This window comes from Varanus komodoensis, unplaced genomic scaffold (genome assembly GCF_004798865.1).
Source record: "Varanus komodoensis strain SLA01 unplaced genomic scaffold, ASM479886v1 scaffold201, whole genome shotgun sequence".
NCBI classification, from domain to species: Eukaryota; Metazoa; Chordata; class Lepidosauria; order Squamata; family Varanidae; genus Varanus; species Varanus komodoensis.
Genome location: NW_025335571.1, coordinates 72,556 through 91,793, shown reverse-complemented (window position 1 = coordinate 91,793; position 19,238 = coordinate 72,556). Strand labels below are relative to the sequence as shown.

Below are 19,238 nucleotides of genomic sequence, written 5' to 3'. Positions count from 1 at the left end.
TCGGGGCTCCCTGGAGGCAGCGCAAGGCCGTCGGCAGCCACGGCCCATGGAAAGCCAGCGAGGCCAGAGGAGGGCGGGTGCAGGCTCTCTCCAGGGCCAGCAAGACGCAGGGACCCGCTGGGCAGTGTGCGAGGGTTCCCCTGGGTTTGAGCTGGAGTCCTGGTGGGTCAGGACAGCCAGGGGAGGTCTGCCTCAGGGGCCTTCCATGGCAGGAGGAGAGGCACTTGGAAGGCAAGTGGCCTCCAGGCATTCTTGCCCACCAGCCTAAAGGGCCCACTGGGTTTACCCGAGTAGGATTACGACTGCAGTGGGGGTTGTGCCCAGGACGGCCTGGGCTCCGTCACGGTGGCGGGGCAAGCCATGCCGCCGGCCTTGCCGGGACACCCTTGCTGGGGACACTGCTGGCACCCTGCGGTTGGGGGCAGCTTGCAGGCTCCCTGGCAATCCCCGTGCAGCTGCCGCAGCAGGTCAAGTGCCTTCCAGAGCCGTTCAGCATGGCTTTTGCCAGGAGGCACCTGGGGGGAGGGGGCAGTCAAGGCAGTGAAGGCGCCTCCATTGACGCTGGCCCTCAAGCAGAGATCCGCCAGGATGCTTTAAGCTGGATCAGTGCACCAAGCACAGGAGTGGGTGGGCCTGGTGGTCTCTTCTGCTGCCAGATGCTGCCATTTCTGTTCCTAGTCACAGCTCAGGCCAAGCTACAACTCTCCCCCCACACCCTCCCCCCCCAGCAGCCCCCAGCCTACTTTCACAAGCAGCACTTCGGCCAAGGCCTTCGGGGAGCAAAGGACCAAGGCCCCGTAAGCTGCAGAAAGGGCAGCCCTTTCTCAGCTTTGCCACTACAGAAGGCAGCCCCTTCGGCCTCTCTGCCCAGTCCTGGCATTCAAGAGCATAAGAGCAGCTGGATGCTTTCAAGCCTTTATTGTAAGAAATCCTTTCATGGGGGCCCAATGTGGAACAGCCCCACCCGGGCACTGCCCTCTCCCACAGGGCTGGTGAGGCAGGGAAGGGGAACAGTAAGCGCCAGCCCGGCCTGATCCCATGTAGGGCCTCCTGATTCCCCCTTTCTTGGACTGCCCAGCAAACAGTGCATGGGGGGCAGGGGAGGCTGATAAGGAGCTGGAGAGACAGGCAGGGGCAAGGCCAGGACAAAAGCAGGGCCCCTGCCCCAGGAAGCAAGCAGTCCTTCCAGCAGGGGCCATGGTGCACGGGGGCACACGGAGCGAGCGCTGCAGGGTGGCTCTGAGGCTCCAGCTTGGCAGTCGTGGTGGCGGCGGGTGGAATTCCTCTGGACTGCGGCACAAGTGATTTCCTGCAGAAAGTGGGTCACAACTCTGTCCACCAGATCGAAGAAGAGGGGTGCCACTCCCATCATCCCCCGGGGAGGTGGCTGCCTGCCAGGAGACTGCTCTCTCTGCGTCAGGCTTCCAGGTGCTCCTGGTGGGGCAGAGGAAAGAAAAAGAGGATCACCAACCAGAAGATGGCTCCCAGAGGATGTGCTACTGTTATTGAAGCTCCACAGGCCAAGCTCTCAGGGTGGGGATGGGTTGGAAGCACCTCAGCAGCCGCCAAGGCCCTTTCCTGCCCCGGCCCACAGGAGAGGCCCAGTCAGTCAGAACAGCACAAAAGATCCACCACTCCGGCCCAGTGGGTGGTAACTGGGATTCTCTGGCCGATTCTTTCTGCTGCTCCTCCTTTTGGGGGCGCCTCCTGGCCTCAGCTGCCCTCCCAGCTCGCCCTTTTTTAAAGGATCTTAGAAACGGACTGGTCCCAGAGCCTTTTCAATGGGAAAGCAGAGCAAAAATGCTTTAAACACTTAAGTCATTCGGAACCCTGACTTCAAAGTTCAAGTATTTTAGCCTTAGTGGCAGCTCTTGATTTGAGGAAGTTTCAAATTATGCAATACTCTCCAGTATTTAAAAAACCCTCAAAGAATGAGTGGCAACTACCTACATAAAATGTTCTGAACCCCTGGAGAATATTATGCATCACCTCGGGAATTCCTGGTAGAGCAAACATGTAGAGCAGCCCACCCGGTGCTTCCACCGCCACTCAGCCCGGGGCTTCCGTGCGGCTCGAAGCGCCTGACCCTGCCCAGCCTTGGAAGCGGGGCTGAGCGGGGCGGGCCCGCTTGCAACGCGGACGGGCGCATCAATGCTCTGAACTGCCCAAGGAGCTCCAGCTACGGGCAGCATGGAAACGGGGTGAATAGGAACACCTCACGAGCACCTAAATCTGTGAGGCAAAATCGGGGGGGGGGGCGGTGCCGGAGAAGGGGAGCAGACAGGGCCATTAGCCGGCAGCGCCCCCATGACAGAGGCAGGAGGGGGGCAGCCTCTTCCCACGCCTTCCTGCTCCCGGCCAGGCGCGTCTTAACCCTTTCGTCTCCGCTGGAGCAGCAGCGCAGCCCTCCGAGCGCGAGCGCAGACCCCTCGGCGTGCGCCTTGCTCATGCCAGCGCTCACCTGCGCAAGGAAGGGGCCGGCGGGCCCAAGGACAGATGAGCCCCCCCCCCGCCCCGGGAACCCCCCCCCCCCCCCCCCCCCACCCCAGGAACCCTCCCGCGCACCCCGAACGGACAAGCCCGGGACGCACAGGCGAGGCGGAGCGGCGCAGCCCGAGGCCGTGCGGGCACGGGGCGCCGCCTCGTGGCCGGCCGGGGAAGGGCCAGCTCTCCGGGAGGCGGAGGACGAAGCACCCCCCCCCGAGGGCCAGCCACGCCCGGGCGGCGCATCATCTCGGACCGGGAGAGGCCTAGGTCCAGTCTGGCTGTGACCAAGACCCTAGTCCGCCTGCAGGGGCCGTGGGGAACGCTCGGGACCCCGTAGGTGCTTCACTATGGAGGGATGCTGAGCTCCAACAGGCAGGGCTGTTGCTGGGGCTGGGCAGCCCCCCCCAATCCACCCGGTGCTAGGCTGGCTCTCCACTGACACTTTGTGGGGCTTAAAGGAGCGCTTTCTGAAGCACAGAACTAAAACAAGTGGCAGGAGCAAACTCTCCGGCACTTGCTGCCAGATACTGGGATGACCCGGCAACTCCCTGCCCCCTCACAGCTGGCTGCTTCAGCAGCCTTAGGAGATGCCTTCTCTGGGGCGGCCCCACCCCAGTGCCTCCGCAGAGCCCTCCTTTGAAAGGAGCTCTTTTTGTGGTTGTCAGCAAGACACGCACCCCAGGAGTGCCGTGCCTCCTCCGCCCCAGCCGAGCGCAACCCGCAAGAGCAGGGCTCCCTCTCGAAGAGTTGAGAGAAAGGAGCACTGTGGCCACCCTGCCCCATCAGGCTCATCGAGCTTTCCTGGCAAAAAGCGAAAAGATGTAAAAATACGGGAAATAAAAATTAGCTCCTGTGTACGGAATCATTGACATGTCTGATGCCTGGGTGATCAAACATGCCCAGTGTTTTTAGGAATTCTGGCAGGTGACTCAGACATAAAATCTTGGCAAGGCAGACAAGGGCCGCTCTTGCAGAGTGGGGGGAGCAGGAATCACCAGCAGCACTGAAAATTTCACTTCACATGTAAGGAAGTGACAAGGACTGCCCAAGGGGCTCTGTGGGCCTGGGGGAGCCTCCCCGCAGCTTGCAGCCCTCCTTGCTTTTAATCCCACACTCACCCAACCCAGTTCAGAAGGTACAGTACATGCGTGCTGCTTGGTCAGCTGATGCAGCCAAATCTGTGGACACAGACTGCACATTAAAGAGGATGGGGCGGGTGAGTGACCCCCTCCGCAAGGGCGGATTTCATGCAAATGGCACCAGAGCAGGGCTGCACCCATGTGGCACACTTGCGGGTCTGCCTGGGTGAAGCTGGTGCTTCTGGGCAGAGCGTTTCACACGGTAAGCCAGCCTTGGAAGATGGCCAGATAAAAGGTCCAAAACTTCTCATTGCACAGAAAAGGCCCAAAATGTTCTGGGGACTGGCAGCAACGCCCTGTGTGGAGGCCAGAAGAGCTGGGCCACTGAGCCTCAAGAAGAGGAGGCTGTGAGGAGACAAGGGAGCACTCCTGAGGGACACAAGACACAAGAGGAGTACTGGGCTCTCTCCTCGAGCATCCCAGATTCAGGGTGGACATCAGGAAAAGCTTCCTCACTGCCAGAGCAACACAACAACAGGACCAGCTGCCTGGAGAGGTGGGGGGCTCTCCCACACTGGAGGCACTCAAGGAGAAACGGGGCAGCCCTCTGAGTGGGAGGGTGCAAGGTGGTGTCCTGCACCAGCAGGGCCTGGACCTGGTGGCCTTCTGGGCCCCTTCCAGCTCTACAGAATGCAGAGCAGTGGCTCCAGTTGCAGGAAGTTCGACTCAGGTGCAACATCCAGGAGGATGGCCTGGCTGCCAGAGCGGGGCAATGGTGGAGCCCCTTGCCCAGCGAACTGGCGGCTCTCCCACACGGAAGGGGATCGGGGTGCGACTGGACCGTTTTCCGCAAGCGACGGTTTAGCCAGGAGTCCCGCAGGGAGCAGGGCTCGGACCTGAAGGCGTGCCTGGCGCCTTCCACCTCTGCCAGTCCAGATTCCTGGAGGCCCCTCCAGACACACCCAGTGCCGCACAGCTTTGTCTCCAGCCTCCCTCCTCCTGGCAGGCCACGCATGAGGCTGAGTGGGCAGGAGGTGCCTGTGCTCGCCTCCAGGAATGGGGCAGCCACGCAGACCCGGCCAGCAGGACCGACGGCAGGCACACGCAGAGGAAGGGCAGCGCCAGCAAGCGCAGGGTGGGCAGGCGTGGGCAGGGGGCATGCGGGAGCCCAGCAGGCAGGGGGAAGCGCAGCCTGGGGTCAGCGGAAGCGGCAGCGGGAGTGCTGCTGGCAACAGGTGGGCAGCAGCTGAGAGAGGCGCACCCGTTGGACGTCGGCGATTTCCTCCGGGCTGGGGACGGGTCCCGACACTGGCTCCACTGCGGTTCCTGGGAAGACAGGAGTGAGGCCGTCCCTCAGCGCTGGAGGGCTGCGGTCCAGAGGAAGGGCGACCCACCCATGCAGGCCGGCGACCCACCCCCTTCCCCACCCCACCCCACCCCAGCCCCTGGCTTGCCGAGCTCTTGCAGGTCCTTCTCTGTGGCCTGCGCTGCTGCTAGCTCCTGGCCGGCCTCGGGCGCTGGGGCGCTGGGGGCAGGGGGCACCTCCCCGTCAGCCGAGGCCGCCAGTGGGGACCCTTGATTGGCCAGAGAGTCTGGAAGGCTCCTCCCTGCAGTGAAAGAGAGACCCCATAACCCTGAGCCAGACCAGCCAGCGAGGGCAGCCCATCCCCCTCCCGCACCCTGTGCCGCCTCTTGGCGGGAAGAACAGAGGCAAGCGGGCCGGGCCTGACTCTGCAACTGACGAGGCTCTGGCCCCCACCTCTCACATGTGAAGACCACCGTCCAGGCCCTGGCCCCCTGCCCCCCCCCCCCCCCCCCCCCCCCCGGCCCCGCCCCCCCCCCCCCCCCCCCCCATCACAGCCTGGGTTGCGCTCCATACCAGCCCTTGTTGAAGGCTCCTCCTGCGCGATCAAAGGAAAGCGGCTCTGGGCAGCCTCTGCCCTCGGGGAGCTCAGCTCCATCTCCTCTCCCCAGTCTGAGACACGCGGGTACCCCTCGGCCGGTGAGGAGGGAGCCACGGGGTTCCCTTCTGGGCTTGGCGCCTCGCCCTGGGAGGGAGGCATGGCCGAGGACAGGTGCCCATTCCGCCCCGGGTCCTGCTCCTCACTGCCGGTCCTGCTCCTTGTAGAGGAGCCCTCACTCCTGTCGCTGCCTCCAGCCACTGCTGCTTCCTCCTCCTCTTCCTCTTCCTCCCCCCCACTGACATCTTCCCACTGGTCTTCCTCCTCTTCCTCATCCTCTGCTGGCCCTGTGTGGGGTAAGACAGGTTCCACCTGTGGGATGGGAAGGGAGAAAACAGGTAAGAGGACCTGAGGGAAGGAGAGAGGTCTGTGGTGGCAGCATTTATGCGCAGCTGCTACAGGCGGACCTCTGGACAGCACAGCCCGCGGTACAGCACGGAAAGCGAGCAGCACAGCCGAGGGACGCGCGAGCCGAGAAACGCAGCACGGGCCCCAGGGCCTCGACACGGGTCACAGCCAGGGCCCACCTGATCCAAGCCGAGCAGCAGCCCACCCGCGCACCCATGTGCCCCAGCAACTGCTGTACATCTCCAGGAAGGCAGAGAGCCAGCGGGACTCGCCGCCATCTCCAGAAACGGTCTGGTCCCCTCATAAAGCCACTTGGACTGGTGCCCATCACAACATCCCACGCAAGTGAATCCCACACACCAGTTGCGTGGGCTGGGGCTGAGCGAACCACAAAAGCCCTCCGAAGCCAGACGCCCTCTTGCAACCACCCGCCAAAGCTCCCCGGGGAAGAACCTGCACCTGCCTGGAGGTGCAAGGGAAGGAGCCTCCCCCCCCCCCGCGCAGTACCCCACCCCCACACAGGCGGCCGCCTGCCAGGCAGCGGTGGCCAGTCTGACAACAGTGAGCCATGAAGCCGCAGGAAGAAGAGAACGTGGTGGGGCAGCGCCACAGTGGCCCAACGGTGCTAAGACCCCCCTCATTCCACACCAGCAAACCCAGAAGTCGAGGAGGAAGCCAGAGCAGGCGCCCCCTCGGCCCGCCGCACCTGCTGCTTGGTGGCGAGGTCCGTCTTCTTCCCCGAGGGGGCTGTGGCTGGCGCGGGCTCCTCCCTCTCCCAGCGATTGTCGTGCATACTGCGGAGCAAGGCGGACACAGTGAGCATCGCAGGAGCCCGGAGCCCGGGCATGAGGCAAGGAACGGGCAGGCCCAGGAGCCCCACAGCCCACCCCAAATGCGGGCACGGCACATGCCCTGCGGAGGCTCACCAGGGCCACCCACCTGTAGGGCTTGGAGGCTCCACCCCGCGGGCGCCCACAGCCTCTGCCGCCCCTGCGCCGGCCACGCTGCTGCTCAGGCAGGAACTCTCCAAACGTTGGGCGCCTGGGGGTCCGCTTAGACTCGTCTGTGTGGAAGGAACGGGACCAATACGATTCGTGAACCACAGGCCCACACGGCAGCCCAAACGGGCCCGGCCTCGTTTGCTCTCCAGCCACTGCTTGAACCGGCGTGGCCTCTTCTTTCCAGCGATGCACTGGACACAGTGCACGCCGGAGCCACGAGGCAGCTGCCGCGCCACCCTCGTGCAGCGAGGGAGCGCAATGCCCGGCAGGCCCCTCCCCCAGGCCCACAGCTGCCCCAGGCCCATGTTTTGGGTGCCCAAATGTCCTCACCTCGCCTGCAGGCTGGGGAGGCGCCTGCTGGGTCGCCCTCCTTGAACCTGGAAAAGTGGGAGAGAAAAGGAAGCGGCAGCGGTGAGTACGCCTTCCCCACGCAGGAGAATGGCCCCAGCAGATGCCCTCGGCTGTGCCCGCAAATGGGAAAGCCAGCCCAGAAGCGGGCCACCACCCGCCCCCAGCTCTCTGCCCCCACGGCCACAAGCCCACCCCCAACCCGACACGCACTCCGCCTCCGCCTTCTCGGCATCCCACTCGCGGCGCCATTCTCCCGTGGGCTGGCGATGCCGCGCCAGCCGCTCCTGGTCGATCTGCTCGCGCTCCTGCTTCCAGCGGATGTATTCAGCCCGTTCCCGGCCAGTCATGGAGAGCGTCATGTCCAGAGCCGCTGCCCCTGCGGCTCCCCTGCGCCGGCCACTTCCACGGCCCTGCTGAGGGAAAGCGTCGCATGTGCTGGCTACCGGGCGGAGGAGCAGCGCATGGGGGACACAGGTGTGATGGGGGGGAGAGCTGCAAGTGGGATGAAAGGGGTACCAGTGGTGGGGGGTGGCTGCACAGACGCCCATTTTGCTCCAGCGGGGGGCAGCTGAGGCCATCTGACAGACAGCGGACTGCAGTTCTGAGGAATGCCCTCAGCTCCCTTGCAGGATTTTTTTCTCAAGGCTGAACATACCCACCCTTACTTCTATCTTTATAGCACCGAATTTCTAATTCCCTGATCACCTCTACTGCCCTTCTCTGAACTCACTCCAATTTTTCTGAATCTTCCTGCAAGTGCGAAACCCAGAACCGAACTCAGAAATGATGAGTGCTAAGTGGAACCCTCTGTCACCGTCACTTCTCCAGACTCAGAAGCATCTCTCCTGATGATTTGGGAAAAACAGAATTTTCCTCTTTGCAGCCATGGCACCCTGTGGGTTCCTATTCAGTTTGTGACGGGCCGCAATTCAAGCTCCTTTTTTGCATGGGCCACCAGCAGGCCAAATACTCCCCCATCTTATTCCTTGTGTGTCTGATTTGTTTTCTAAATGGAGGAATGTAGAGTGTGTTATTATTGTAAATTGTAATTGTAAATGTTATTCTATTTGTTTTATTTATTTATGTTGTGAGCCATCCTGAGGCTGTATAGCAATAGGGATGGCATATAAAAACTTTAAATAAATAAATAAATATTTTAGCTTTCTGACCTATACGAATTATCTGGAATGTTGTTTTGTTCTCCCACTCAGTTCTGTGTCATCTGCGAATCTGATACCACCCCCCCAACTACAATATCTGTACACATCATAGAAGAGTACAAGTCCCAGGCTTGAGTCCTGCAGTGTGCTCCTTGGACACTGAGAAGCCCTCGCTGAGGATGGCCCCCCCCCACTGGCTGCAAATCAACCTGCTAACGATGTCCTGCCGCACACATGCCACTCTCTCGCTGAAGTGTGGCCCCAACCAAGTCCCCCCCCCCATCTGTGCGCTGCCCGCCACACAGGCGAATGCACACATACCGGGGGGAACCACTCCTTGCCCCGCTCAATGCTGGTCTTGACCTTGTCGAAATCTGGTCCTCCCCAGTTGCGAATGTGGCGCCGGCTCCCCTCCCGCCGGTCTGACTCTGCAAAGGGACCGCTGCGTCGCGGGTCATCCAGGAAGTTGCGGACGGGATTCTTCTCCTGAAGTCCATCCTGCAGAGCAAAGACATCTGCGGATGCAGCCCGGGCTAGGGGGACCACGGAGGACGCAGGGCGGGCTGCCTTTGCATCCCGTGTGGCCCAGGCCGGGAAACCACAGCAGCTCCCACCCACCCAGCAGAGCACTCAGCAGGCCCGGGCCCCCTCCCACGTGGCTGGAACTCACCCGCTGGCTGCGCTCATAGGCTGCAATCTGCTGCATCTCCTCGTTCATTTTCTCAATGTTTTGACGGCGACGCTCTTCCCGCTCCTGAAGGGGAGAGGGATGGTTACGGGAAGCCCCCCTCCCGCCCTCCAGGGCAGGCATGCCCCAGAGCGGCAGCCCCTGCCCCGCTCCTCACCTTGGATCTTCGGTCAGGCCCAGCGTCTCCTGCGGGGCCTCCCCGCCCCTGGGGCCTCTGGCTGCGCCCCCCACTGCCTCGCTTGCCAGCTCCTGGGCCATCTCTGCCTGCCCCGTCCCAGCCGGGCTGCTCAGGGGGGCCCTCTGCTCGCGGGGCGCAATGGCCCAGGTATGTCCCCGCACGGGGGCTAGAGGCGCTGTGGGGGTTCTTGCGAGGGGCAGGGGGTTTCCTCTCGCTGCTGACCACGCGCTTTTCCTGGAGAAGAGATACCACAAGGAGCAGGATGGACCGGAGGGTGGCCTCCCCTACTGCCCCAGCCAGCCCTGCCCCCGCCGCCCCACGCCAAACGGAGGTCACGAGCAGCCCCTCCCCCCAGCGTCAGCCCCGAGCCTCACCTGCGGGGAAAGCACGACCTGCACCGTGAGTGTGGGAGCATCCGGCACACCCCGGCGCCTCTCCGGCGCCTCCCCCTCGGTGGAGCGCGGCCTCCGGGCTCCGGTCACCGCAATGCCCTCCTGCTCGGCCTTCTTGCGGTCCTCCTCAATCTCCTGCGGCGCAGCAAAGGGGAAGCACAGGCTGGGGCGCGGTCGGGCCCCGGGAGCCCCCGCCGGCCCCACCGCGCTTGCCGCGCGTTCCCCGCGCTCCCCTCGCAGGCAGCCTCTGCGCCCCGCGCCGCCCGCCAGCACGGAGGCTGCCCCGGAGGGGGGCGAGGGACCGGCCGCGGCTTGCCGCCGCCGCGCGCACCTGGTAGCGCCTGATGAGCGCCTGGTTCTTCAGCCGCAGCGCCTCGATGCGCTTGTCCAGCTCCGCGTCCTTCTCCTCCTTCGACTTGAGGTCCAGCGAAGCGGACTGCGGGGAGAAGGGCGGTCAGGGCAGCGGCGCCGCGAGCCCCGCCGCCCCGGAGCCTCCCGTCCCGTCCCGTCCCGTCCCGCGCCGCCGGCCGCCCCGCTCCCGCCGCCGCCCCCGCCGCCCGCACCATCCTCGGCGAGGGCACACGCGCAGCGCGGCCCGAGTGCAGCAGCAGCTGGAGGGCGCCCGACTCTCGGCCTGGCGGCCCGCGGCCCCAGCGCCCGAGCTCGCGTCGTCCCACCCCCGCCCCAGGAACGGTTCCGCCCCGCCCGGCCGCCACGTGGGCGCCGCTTCCGCTTCCTCAGCGGCGGGGAGGGCCTCTGGGCGCGCGCCCTGCTCTGCGCCGGGGCCGCCGCGGGAGCCGCCGCGGCCGGACTCGAGGGGGCCTCCGCGGCCGAATCCCCGGCAAACGGCCCGGCCCGGCCCGGCCCGCACTCCCGAGGCCTCCCCGCGGCGATGCTCGCGGCCTCCGGGCGCGGGCCGCGGGGCACTCACGTGCCGCTGCCCCTGCGCCCTCCGGCCGGAGGCGGCTCGTGGCCGGGGGCTCGGCAGCCCGAGACGCCTGTCGCGCTGCGGCGAGCACGACCGCTCCGCGGGCGAGCAAGTGCCCTTCCGGGGCTGGCGGGACCCGCAGGCCGCGCGCGGGGCTCGGACTGCGCGGGAGACGCGCCGCCAGCGCCCTCTCGGAGCGGAGCAGGCGCCTCCTTCGCGGCAGCCGCCACGGGGCCGGCCTGTTCGGGGGCTTCTGCAGCGCGGGGGCCAGCCCTCCGGAGGCCCGCGCGCCGCGAGGGGCGCCCCGATGGGTACGACGCCCCTACCCTGGAGGGACGACCGCGCAGCGCGGAACTCCCGTCAGGGTGGGCGACCTGTTGCCATTGCGCGGATGTGCTGGCCTGCAGCTCTCGGCAGGCTTTTCAGCAATGCCCGGGGTGGGGGTGGGGGTTAGGCCAAAGTCTTGCTTGTGTCGCGACGCGCTTTCAGGTCTTCTTCAGCTTAGGGCGACCTTATGCACGAATGCCCTCCAAAGATCCTCTTCTTCACAGCCTTCAGCAACTCAAGGCCAACATTTCGGAGAGCCGTGGCTTGGCCAGGTGCGGAAGGAGATCCGGGGCTCCGCGCTGCCTGCTGTTGCCCTCAAGCTGCACTAGGTGGCAGTGTCCACTGGCAAGCAGGCCAGGCCGGCCCGGAGACGAGGCAGCCACCAGCCCCGTGTGGCAGATGCCCCGGGGTGGGCTGCAGGAGCCCGTCTGCTGGGACTTCTGCAGGAGCGCTGTGGGAATGGCCCCTGCCTGGGCAGCACCCAGGTCCTCACCTTCCCTCGTGCAGCTCTGCAGAGTGTGGCACTTGGCTGTCAGTCACTGAGTCATGCCTCTCCGTTCTGTCAAAAGGAATGTGTTATACAACTGTAATGTAGCCGCGTTAATTGAGAAGGGATAAACAGGCCTCTTCAGCTGAAAGCCTAGTTCAGCAAACATTTCCTTGGAAGGATCTCAGAACCAGACACTCCTCAAGGCGAACGCTGTCCTTGTGCCTTTCAGACGGAGTGACCCCATGTCACCTGGGGCTGTGCAGGTCATAATAAGCACTCAGAATTGCATCCAGAGAGGGAGCCGGTGAAACTTCCCACAAGGCAATCGCCAGCTTTCTGCAACTGGCCCTGTAAGACTCGGGGGCAGGCACGGTTTCCAAACACTGCAGACTGGTTAGGGCCACAACACCAAACTAAGATGCATCCATCCTCTTCAGGAACAACAGACACATCAGCAAACAAAAAAGGTTTCTCTGATGGGGCCAGAGAAACTCTGTGAAAGTCAGCTCGTGGGCAGCAGCAGTAGTTGCAGGTGGCACCGGCAGAGGATCAATCACAGACAGTGGCAGTGATGATCAACCCACCTCAGGTTAGTACTCCACAGAAGAAGGTGCTACTCCACTTCTGAATTTTCTTACCTTGAGAAACCTTTGAAACAATCCAAAATGAAACAAGGGATAATACCAGGTGCAGGCCATCTGAGAGGGATGGTTTAACTCAGTGCCCTGCACTGCGCTGGGGGTTGACCCGATGGCCCTCTGGCTACTCCCAACTCTACTATGATTCTGTACCAGAAGATAAGACCTTCCCCATCGTGGAAGGCACTTTATGACCCACTGGAGAAAGGTGAAGAACAAATAGCAGTAGTGCTTCCAGGAGATCCAAGAAATCAAAGGAAAATTCAAACCTAGACAAATAGAGAAACATACTATCTGACGAGGATAATATAAAAAGAGGGTGGAAACAGTTTACAGAAGAATGATTCAGAAGAGATTAGAAATGACAGAACTTTGAAGAAAAACCCTGCAATATTAGAAAGTGATCGTAGAATCATAGAACAGTAAAGTAGGAAGGGGCCAGGAAGGCCCTCGAGCCGAACTCCCTGCTCCGAGCAGAACTCCAGCCCTACTGCCTCTCAAAGGCTGCCAGCATGGGAGAACCTACAACATTCCTAGGCAATACGTTGTCCACCGCTTAGAGAAACCTGTGGGACTATTAGAGCAGGATACAATCTGAATAATAAAGCAACAGGTTCCATCGCTGTACTGCTCTAACAGTCAGGAAGCTTTTCCTGATGTCTGCCCAGAATCTGGCTTCCTGTAACTCGAGCCTGTTTTTCCATGTTCTGCACTGTGGAATGACTGAGAAAAGACCCTGGCTCGCTCCTGTGTGGCAGCCTTTCTAGTATTTGAAAAACACGATTTCCCTCCGCCTTCTCTTCTCAAGGCTAAACTTGTCCAGCTCTTTCTATTTGCCCTCATGGGCTTTGTTTCCAGTGCCCTGATCATCCTTGCTGCCCTCATCTGAACCTTTTCCAGCCTGCCTGCACCTTTCTTAAACAACGGTGCCCAGAAATGAACACAATACTGAAGATGGGGCCCAACTAGTGCTGAACAGAGGAGAATCAGTACCCACATGATCCGGAAGCTACCCTGGTACTAATGCAGCTCAAGCTATTGAGATGACTTTGAATTTTATTTCTGTCTTCCACCCAATTCTCTGTCGTCTGCGAATCTGACAAGCGTTCCCTGTACTTCCTCATTCAAATCATTAAGAAAAACGTCGAAGACGGAGGCCTGCGTTGCCCCACTCGTTTTCCTCTGTTCTTGCACGAAGGAGCATAGCTGGTCAGGTGGCCTCACCTGCACAAAGGCCCCCAAGCGCAAGGACTGGCTGCAAGGGGGGAGTGACCTTGCCTGGCACAGGCCAAAGCCCCACTCCTTGAGCGCCCAGGTGGACCTCAGCCTGGCCAGATGTTTGCCTACAGGAGAACCAGAGCAGCTGCCTTAGACTTGTTTAGGGAAGAGAGAGTGGGCAGGTTTATATCCTTGTGGCTAGAAAGAGACTGACTGTGGCTTGTCTTCCTTCCCCACATGTGCAAGTCACAAACAAGTGAATGAGATCAGGGGGCACAGGTTGACATGACATCCAAACCAGTAATGGCGGCTGGCTGGGGTGACTCACACATCACCTGGCAACCCTAGAATCAGCCACGGGTTTCAGGGCGGTTTGTGGACCTTTCCGGCCATCTCTGCTCCCAGGCTTGGGCATCACAGCAACCCACAATCGGCAAATTATGCTGATGAGGCAGTGGACAGCCAGCCCTTGCAGAGGGACTATAAGCCAGTGCACCATATTTCTCCTCCAGGGTCATGCAAACCCAGTCACAGAGTAGGGTGTCCTTAGATATTGGTGGACCAAAGCCCCAGACTCGAGGCAACTCTTCCCAGGGACTTCTGTGTATGCTAAATTGCATGGGGGGGGAGGGGGGCAGTGTGAGCCTCCGCATCAAGCAGAAATTCCCTGGAAGCACCTTTCTGACATCACCCCTGCAGGAAGGACGTAGCAGTGCCTTCCAGCCCCAAGCCAGCCAGGTGTTCCAGAAGAAGACCATGGTTGATGGTACTGAAGGCTGTGGAGAGGAGCTGCAGAACTAACGGGGATAGTCTTCCTTCTCCCCCAGAGTCTGCACAAAGGCCATCACCCCTTCACACAGAACTGTGTGAAGAACTTCCTTTCCTCTGTCCAGAATTGCCCACCAGTCAGTTTCATGCGATGCTCCCTTTGGATTTTAGTATTACATTGCAACAAAGATCTTTTCCCTGTATGGAGCAAGAAATGCAAGCTAGATTCTGGCAAGAAAGAGGCATTTAAGATCAGATTGCAAATACACTTTGGCTACTGGAATTCAACAAAGGATTACAGAAGGTCAGTCTATGCTTTATAGACTACAGCAAAGCCTTTGACTGTGGATCACGAGAAGCTGTGGATGGTCCTGAAAGAAACGGGTGTCCTCAGCGCTTGATTGTTCTGATGCGTAACTGGCATTGTGGACAAGAATCCACTGTTAGAACAAGGAGAAACAGAATGGTTTCCTAAAGGCACAGGCATCAGACGAGGCTGCATTTTACCCCCTCTCTCCTCTGTACACAGAACTGTATGCGAGTGAACATTGGCAGAGGCCACATCAATAGTGTAAGAAGCACCGTGGTGGAATCACGTGGCAGAAAGTAGCGATGGCTTGAAGCAACTGTCGGTGAAAGTGAAGCTGCAGCTGAACATTAGGAAAGCAAGCATCACGACTGCAGGCGAACCACAGCACCTCACCGGCAGCAATGCAGAAACCAAGGCGGTGGGCGATTTTGTACACCTTGACTCAGTCGTCGGCTCAAAGGGAGCTCGCAGCCAAGAAGTTTGAAGAAGAGTGAAACTGGGAAAGACTACATGAAGGAACTGGAAGAGGTCGTCAAAAGTAAGGATGCTTCACTGGAAGCCAAAGCCAAGATCATCCACACCATCACATTCCCAGTCAGTGCGTGTGGGTATGAAAGCTGGGCAGTGAAGAGGGTTGTCAAGAAGAAAATTGAAGCATTCAAAACATGGAGGAGCACTTTCTAAATACCCCAGACTAACAGAGAGACGAACAAGTGGGTCCCAGATCAAACCAGGCCAGAACTTTCCCTGGAAGCAAAACTGGCAAAACTAAAGCTGTCATATTTTGGACACATCATGAGAAGGCAAGGCTCACAGGAGAAAACAACAATGCTGGGCAAAGCTGAAGGCAGCAAAAGAAACTGAAGACAAAATATGAGATGGAATGGCTCCATAAAGGAAGCCTTGAATTCACAGGAGCTGAGAAGAGCGGCCATGGATGGGGCCTCCTGGAGCACTTTCATTCATAGCGCCTTAAGTCATAGTCGGAGGCAACAGCGCATAACGACAACAGCACTATGGGGGCCAGAGAGAAGTCCCCCCTCCACTTTCTCCACCCAGGCATGATTCTGCACCCCTCTCTCCTCTCTCCCCCTCCTCACCTTTCCTTACAGGGCAATTGCCCCCCCCCCCCCCGATCATTCCAGATGTCCCTTTCTGCCCCAACTCTACAATGCCCCTTTTTAGGTTCAGTGGTCAGGCCTGTACACAATACCCTACTTGTGGCACAAAAGATTCATATAAGGGGAGTAGGATCTTGGCAGTTCAATTTTCAGTTCCTCTTCTAAGGATGCCTTCTGCCCGGCCACACACTGGGTTGGCATCTAATCGAACTGCCCACCACAACGCCTCGATCCTTTCAGCTCACACTCGAGGGGTGAAGTGCATCACTTTACGCTTGCCGACCCTGAACTGCGTTTGCCATTTGGGTGGCCGTGAGAGCTTACTGCACTGGCGCTCACAAGCCCTGGGTCCTGAGGCTTGGACTTCCAGATGCTGGCCGTGCTGCTGCATGCCCTGTGGAGCACTCCTGGAGGTGTCCAAGTGGCCACGTGGGAAGCAGGATGCAGAGCAGATGGCCCTTGGACGTAAGGCAGCGGGCAGCCCTCCACACGAGGAGCCCTTCCCTAGAGAAACGAGGAGCGCGGCAACCAAAGGCAGTTCGAGGAACTGGCTACGCTGGCTCCTGTCCTTCCTTTTCCATGTCAAGACCAAGGATAAGCAGGAGCTGGGCTAGGAAGAGGGAGCAGTAGCAGAAGCTTCCCTCCTCGGATCCCGAGCCCTCTTGGCCTATCTTGTGCAGGACTGTCCACTGCGCAGCAGGTGCTGCCTTCCCTCCGGGGGTTCCGGCAGAGGCTTCTCAACCTTCGAGGAGGCACCAGCGGGGCCCTGCCGAGCCCTGTCCTGCACCCCAGTGAGCCGAGCAGCCTCTTCCCAGCCGCAAGGACTGCGCTCCGTCCTCATGGGGGCTTCCCTGGCTCTCAGTTCGGAGTGCCAGCCCCAGACTAGCCCTGTCGCCACTGCTGGGGCTGACATAGGGCAACCCCATGAGTGAGTGAAGGCCCTCCGAAATGTCCCACCAATGCCGGGTGCCCAGGGCTGGGCAATTCGAGGCTGTGGCTTCCCTTGGGGCAGATCCTTCTCTTAGTGGGCCTTCCTCTCTTCTTCCTCCACTTTTCACAGCGTGATCGTCTTCTCCGGTGAGCCTTGCCTTCTCATGACGTGCCTGCTGTACGACAGCTCCGGTGCCACCAGTGTAATCACTCCTGCCTCCAGCAGCTTCAGTTTCACCATGTTTACTTCCAGGCACTATGGGAGGCTAATAAAGACCTGAGACCTCTGGGCATGTGAAGGGTACCCACATCTTGCCCATCCTGCACAGTGGGGAGCTAGGTCTTGTTTCCAAGTCAGCCTCTGTCCCAGCACCTGCTGCAAATCAAAAGAAGGCTGAGCCCCCGTGTACTTTGCCGGCTTCAACGGAGCGCCATGCACTGGGCCCTCCCTCCTCTGGCTGGTGCACTGCAAGGACCAGGTGCCCCAGACGTGCCCCCGCCAGCCTTCTGGGCACTTGCTTGGCGCAAAGGAGGCGGCGGCGGCAGTGAAGGCATTGCTGGTCGCCTCCCCCCACCCCCAGCCAGTGATGCTCTGTTTCCATGGCAGTTGCTTTTCCTGCTGGGATGGTGAGTCCTGATTGGCTGCAGCTGCTGAAGTGGAAGAGATGGTTGGAGGGGCTGGACCCAAACACTGCAGCTTCTGCTGTTGCTGCAATGGGGGTGAAAGCAACAGCACTTGTTTGGGGTGGGCTCCTGCTCTCCTTCACTCGCTCACTCGCGCATGAAATGTTTTCCTGGAACTTTTATTTATTTATTTGCTGCTCAGAGGAAAAAACTTCGCTTTGGGATCTTGTAGGCGCTGCCAGCCTGCTGAGTGGGCAAAGCGGGGACAGGATGGCTGGGGGGGGGAGGTGGAGATGAGGGGAAGCCCCTGGCTGAGATCAGGGAATTTCCCTCTGGTCACCTAAGCTGGTAGCATCGTAATGCTTTGGGCCCATCACTCCTTGCCACAGCTCAGCCCACTGCACTGTCCCTGTCTGTGGGTGGGGTGGGGTGAGATGCTTGGAAGGGCTGCCTCTTTGGCCCCAGAGGCCAACCTGCCTCGGAGGGGAAAGAGTGGCTCTCCCTGTGGCCCCCAAGGCACAGCCTTCAGCCCCAAGCTGCTGGGCAGCACCCAGAACCCCAACAGCCACAGGCAGGAGCAGGCCAACCTCTGGGGGAGGACAAGTCCCTCTGCGTGGAACCTGCCCCACTCCTGCCCTCGGCTGGGGCCTCTGGCTCAGGGGCTGCCGCTCTAGACCCCCAGAGCTGTGGCCCAACCCTTAGTAGCTCCATGTACAGAATCGGCCTCTGCCCAAGGTTATCCTCTCTGGACATCCATCTCAGACGTCTCCCGCAAGGGCTGGCGCCCAGGGACAGCTGATGTTTTCACAGATGGGCTTCCAGTCCCCAGCTGTTCGTTTGATTTCTGTGCAGCCCAGTGGCCAAAGCTCTCCGAAAAGTTCACAGCAACATGTGTGCACAATTTTGGCCATGGTAGCCTGGGAAATGTCCTTATGCTGGATTTCTAGTTCCTTCGTGGTTGTTGGCATATTCATTAGGATTTGGACCGATTCAGTCTCTGCAGCTTGCAAGAGCTCTAGTGGTACTGTCTACTCCACCTTAGTTCCTCTCGAGAGTGCTTTTGGAGTAGCTTTTACATCGGCAAAGCTTTCAACAAAGTGCCCCATGACAGTCTGATCAGCAAACTGGCTAAAAGTGGGTTAAATGGAACAACTCACAGGCGAATTCACAGTTGGCTGCAGAAATGGACTCAAAAAGTGCTTTTCAATGGTACTTTTTCAGACTGGGAAGGGGTAATGAGTGGGCTACGGCAGGGCTTGGTTCTGGCCCAGCACTCAACATTTTAATAAATGATTTGGATGAAGAGGTGCAGAAAATGCCACACAAATTTGCAGATGACAGAGAATTGAGTGGAAAAACTAATACCCTGGATGACAGAAAGAAAATTCAAAGTGATCTTGATAGGCTGGACTATCTGGGCTGGAAGCAACAGAATGAATCAGAGTGAATCAAGAAAGCCATCAGGTCCAGCCCCGGCTGTTGCAGGACACCATGTTACACCATCCCACTCAGATGGCCGCCCAGCTTCTTTCTGAATGTCTCTAGTGTGGGAGAGCCCACAACTGCTCTAGGCCTCTCCAGAGGGACAGTGCCAAGTTCTGCACCTAGGAAAAAGAAACCAAACGCTTTGTTCCAAGATTGGAGATACTTGGCTCCACAGTACTGCAAGTGAGAAGGATCTTAGAAATGTCATAGATCGCGGGCCGAATATGAGTCAACAATGTGATGTGGCTGCAAAAAAGGTAAATGCTATACTGGGGGGGCTTTAATAGAAGTATCGCTTCCAAATCAAGTGGGCCGGTACCGATTCCCCTCTGCAGCCTGGAAAAGGTGCAGAGGAGGGCAACACAGATGCTCAAGGGACTGGAAACAAAGCCCTGTGAGGAAAAACGGAAAGAGCTGGGCAGATTGAGCTGCGAGAAGAATGAGAGGAGCGAAGGCAGCGCTTTTCAACTGCTTGAAAGGCCGCCACATGGAGGAGGGCCAGGATCTCTTCTCAGCCACTCCGCAGCGCAGGCCGTGGGAGTCACGATCCGCCAGGATGCCTTGCCCGGCCGCCCTCCGCGGGGGGCCCGGCTCAGAAGCAGCCGGAGCGAACGGCACACAAGCGCGCGGGAGCGGCCCCGCCTCGCCTGCCCTGGCGCGCGGGCGGCGCGCAGCGGGGCTCCTGGGAGCGCTGCCCGCACAGCGGACCGCGAGCAGCGCTCACGCTCCGGCCCGCACGCGGCTGGCGCGCGCC

At 60.1% G+C, this 19,238-nt stretch overlaps 1 protein-coding gene across 4 annotated transcripts; it reads right to left on the bottom strand.

Annotated features, from left to right (window-relative positions):
* Positions 1 to 903: 903 nt before the first annotated feature.
* Positions 904 to 10,325, bottom strand: CCDC9 (coiled-coil domain containing 9). 4 transcript variants are annotated; one of them, XM_044429740.1, is made up of 14 exons: positions 10,209 to 10,325; positions 9,977 to 10,081; positions 9,628 to 9,780; positions 9,233 to 9,487; positions 9,058 to 9,141; positions 8,709 to 8,885; positions 7,438 to 7,640; positions 7,207 to 7,253; positions 6,815 to 6,938; positions 6,582 to 6,669; positions 5,446 to 5,839; positions 5,021 to 5,173; positions 4,828 to 4,892; positions 904 to 1,434 (listed from the first exon to the last, which is right to left on the bottom strand). In XM_044429740.1, exons 1-14 carry the CDS (start codon positions 10,209 to 10,211, stop codon positions 1,417 to 1,419), a joined length of 1,869 nt encoding a protein of 622 aa, XP_044285675.1. In that variant the 5' UTR covers positions 10,212 to 10,325; the 3' UTR covers positions 904 to 1,416. The 4 variants fall into 4 exon arrangements, with proteins under 4 accessions (XP_044285675.1, XP_044285676.1, XP_044285677.1 ...); XM_044429741.1 differs by having other exon boundaries at positions 7,438 to 7,637; XM_044429742.1 differs by having other exon boundaries at positions 7,438 to 7,637; positions 8,751 to 8,885.
* Between the last annotated feature and the right edge of the window lie 8,913 nt (positions 10,326 to 19,238).